Source organism: Andrographis paniculata, unplaced genomic scaffold (genome assembly GCF_009805555.1).
Source record: "Andrographis paniculata isolate CXL003 unplaced genomic scaffold, ASM980555v1 Contig15END, whole genome shotgun sequence".
In the NCBI taxonomy this organism is placed as follows: domain Eukaryota; kingdom Viridiplantae; phylum Streptophyta; class Magnoliopsida; order Lamiales; family Acanthaceae; genus Andrographis; species Andrographis paniculata.
Window position 1 is genome coordinate 3201884 of NW_026137435.1, and position 2937 is coordinate 3204820.

At 33.7% G+C, this 2937-nt stretch overlaps 1 protein-coding gene across 1 annotated transcript; it reads right to left on the reverse strand.

Moving 5' to 3' along the window:
* Positions 1–619: 619 nt before the first annotated feature.
* On the reverse strand, positions 620–2091 carry LOC127262952 ((+)-neomenthol dehydrogenase-like). The gene is made up of 5 exons (XM_051291827.1): positions 1994–2091; positions 1652–1898; positions 1495–1581; positions 1243–1422; positions 620–1176 (listed from the first exon to the last, which is right to left on the reverse strand). The coding sequence occupies exons 1-5, from the start codon at positions 2011–2013 to the stop codon at positions 799–801; spliced, it is 912 nt and encodes a 303-aa protein (XP_051147784.1). The 5' UTR covers positions 2014–2091; the 3' UTR covers positions 620–798.
* Positions 2092–2937: the final 846 nt, after the last annotated feature.

The following is a 2937-nucleotide window of genomic DNA, read 5'->3' on the forward strand; positions in this document are numbered from 1 at the left end:
ATGCTGTGTGGCCTTCTTACATTGGAGCGTGTGGAACTATCCGTCGTGTGGACATGACACATAGCTGGAGTACAAAAAGTGCGATATTTGATAACGTATAGTATATATATTATGTTGACCGACATAAATATGAGATAAAAGTGATAATTTGAAATATATGTGTAAATATATATATTTTTTAAAATTTTTCCATTTGGTATAACATAAATAAATATTCACATGTAATATTTTGAGTGATAATTTATTAAACAAAAGTAAATAAATATACTCTTTCCCTCCCACTTCAAATTATATTTTTGAAATTTTATAGTAAATTAAAAAATAATAATATTTTAGTGGATAGTGCAAGTGTGGGAGAGGTTTTGATATTTTCATCATTTGATATAAAGTAATTGCATATATAATTATATATTTTTAATTTAGATAAAGATTAAAGATATTTTGAAATTAATATACAATTGTATTTAAGTAAAATAGAAAAAAAAATATTTTGAATAAGATATACAAAAATGGTAAAAATGATAATTTAAATTAACATTGAGACTGTATATGTTTAGAAAAAAATTAGTGAATAGTTTGAAAATAAAATTAAAAATATAAGTAAATAGTGAAAATGTCATTAGTTTTGGGAAGACCAAGAAAGCCAATTGAATCTATACCCTTGCGAGTACAACTTCATCCATGCTAATTCGATAACTCTTATAGGATTCGTGAAAACGGTTTTGATAATACAACAAACCGTTTTGAATCTATACACATAAATGATTTCTGACATAGTCCAACGTAGTATATATGGCCTTAGAGCTCGGCGAGATCCTTTTGGACAAAGAAGCAGCCGGAAGGGCCATCATCCGGCAGCAATGCGAGCTTCACAGGGCCGGCGGCGCCTTCTTCAAGCGACATTGTCCCCGTGTTTTTGTTAATATCAGTTTTCACATAACCCGGGCACACGGAGTTTACCCGCAAGGTCGGGTATTGCTTAGCAAGAAGCTTTGTGTAGGCATTTATGGCCGCTTTAGAGACTACGTATGCACCAATATAATTAGGCCAACCTTTGGCTTCAACTCTCCCTTCTTTGAAATCTTCAAGGAACTCACTCACAACTTTGTCGATTCTCTCTTCCGTCAAGTTTTCGTCGTCGCTCAAGATCCCTTTTGCCCATTCGCTCCCTATGTACTAAGAAGAAAAAAATATTAGAGTTTTGAGACTTGATGATTATGTTGGTGACCTATAACACGGTACCTCAAGACTCCCCGCTGAAGATGATACGTTTACGATTCTTGGCGAGTTTGAGAGGCGGAGAAGTGGAAGAAGAGCTTTTGTTGTCCTTTTGTAGCCATAGTAGTTTGTTTGAATCGCTTGCGCCGCTAATTCGTAGGTATCATTTGCAATGCTACTCCAATCTATATGAATTTTGCCTGTCTGTAAGAGCAGAGAAGTTTTGTTTTAGGACATAACTTTAACGCGATGTGGTCATTGCACATATGAACTTACAGCAATATTAGCAGCCATAGTCGTAGCCCCGACGGGGTCTAGAACCTCCCACTTGACGTCGGACCCGAGGACCGCTGCATTGTTAACCTGCAGAGCTTTGTCAACAAAGATCTATATGTCCTAACTATTAAGAGGGAATTCTTAATGTAGGGTGTACCAAGATATCAAGCTTTCCGAATTGGGACTCGATGAATTCAGACAGGGCAGTTACTGAATCATTCTCGGTCACATCTAGTCGATGAAAGATGACATGATCAGAAAGGCCAGACGCGGTGAGCTTCTCGACAGCTTGAAGGCCTCTGTCTTCGTCCCGAGATGTCAGCACCACCGTGATGCCCTGAGACGCCAGCTGCCGACATATCTCCAAACCGATCCCCTTGTTCGCGCCGGTGACAACTGCATACCTGCGAGCGCAACGGTAATAGGCCTACTTTTATGCCATGTAATGTAAGAAAAAGAAAAGTATGCAAGTGATGAGAAACGCCTTTCGTAGGCTTACCTCTTCGCGGCTCCAGCCATGAATGAAGATAAGATTCGATTCGATTCAATGCGGCAGTCTACAATTGACCTGCATTTAAAAACTGTGGCTCCAAGTCGATTCACATTGGTAGAAATTTAGTTTCTTTGTTGTCTAAATAAATGTTTGCAAAGATAATTTATTGAGGGATTTTGAAAGTCATGGTTACGGGTTCACGTCTCAAACCATTAGACAATACCGAGATTTCTGTAATATTGTGGACCCACCCTTGCAACTTTATTACGTAAAATATATATACACGTGATTATGTGCATATATATATATATATTTTGATATTTGTATGTGTAGGCACCTTTCTTATTGTATATGTTATCGGTTTGGTGTGGGTGGGCCCCGAGTAAAATGAAATTTTATACTATACTTTTCGTTTTAAATTAAAAATATATACTTAGTATTCACGGTTCGTCTTTAAGAATTACAATTACTTTTTATATGATTGTATTTAACATTAAAAATATAATTATATTTGTATATTTATTTTACAAAATATCCTTTTATTAGTTTTATAAGATAATAATAGAAATATTTTTGTAATTTTTTCTTAATTTGTACTATATTTTGATATAATAATAAATATTTAAATATTAATACGTAAAAGATAAATGAGACATTTATCTTAGTTAAGGCTTGTTTTATTTTTTTTAATTTCAAAAATACATTTTTTCTCTTACAAAATATTCCATCATAAATTATTTTAATATCAAGTTCAAACTAAATTTTTCTAAAATCTATCAAAAGAAACATACCCTAAGTTATTTTTTGTGGAGCGAATTAAATATAATAATACTTCATCCATCCCAGATTTATTTATCCGTTTGTTTTTTTTCACGAAACTTTAGAAATATTAGTATTATATTATGATGTAGTAGATTTAAAGTAAAAAGATTAAACTAACCTTGTATGAT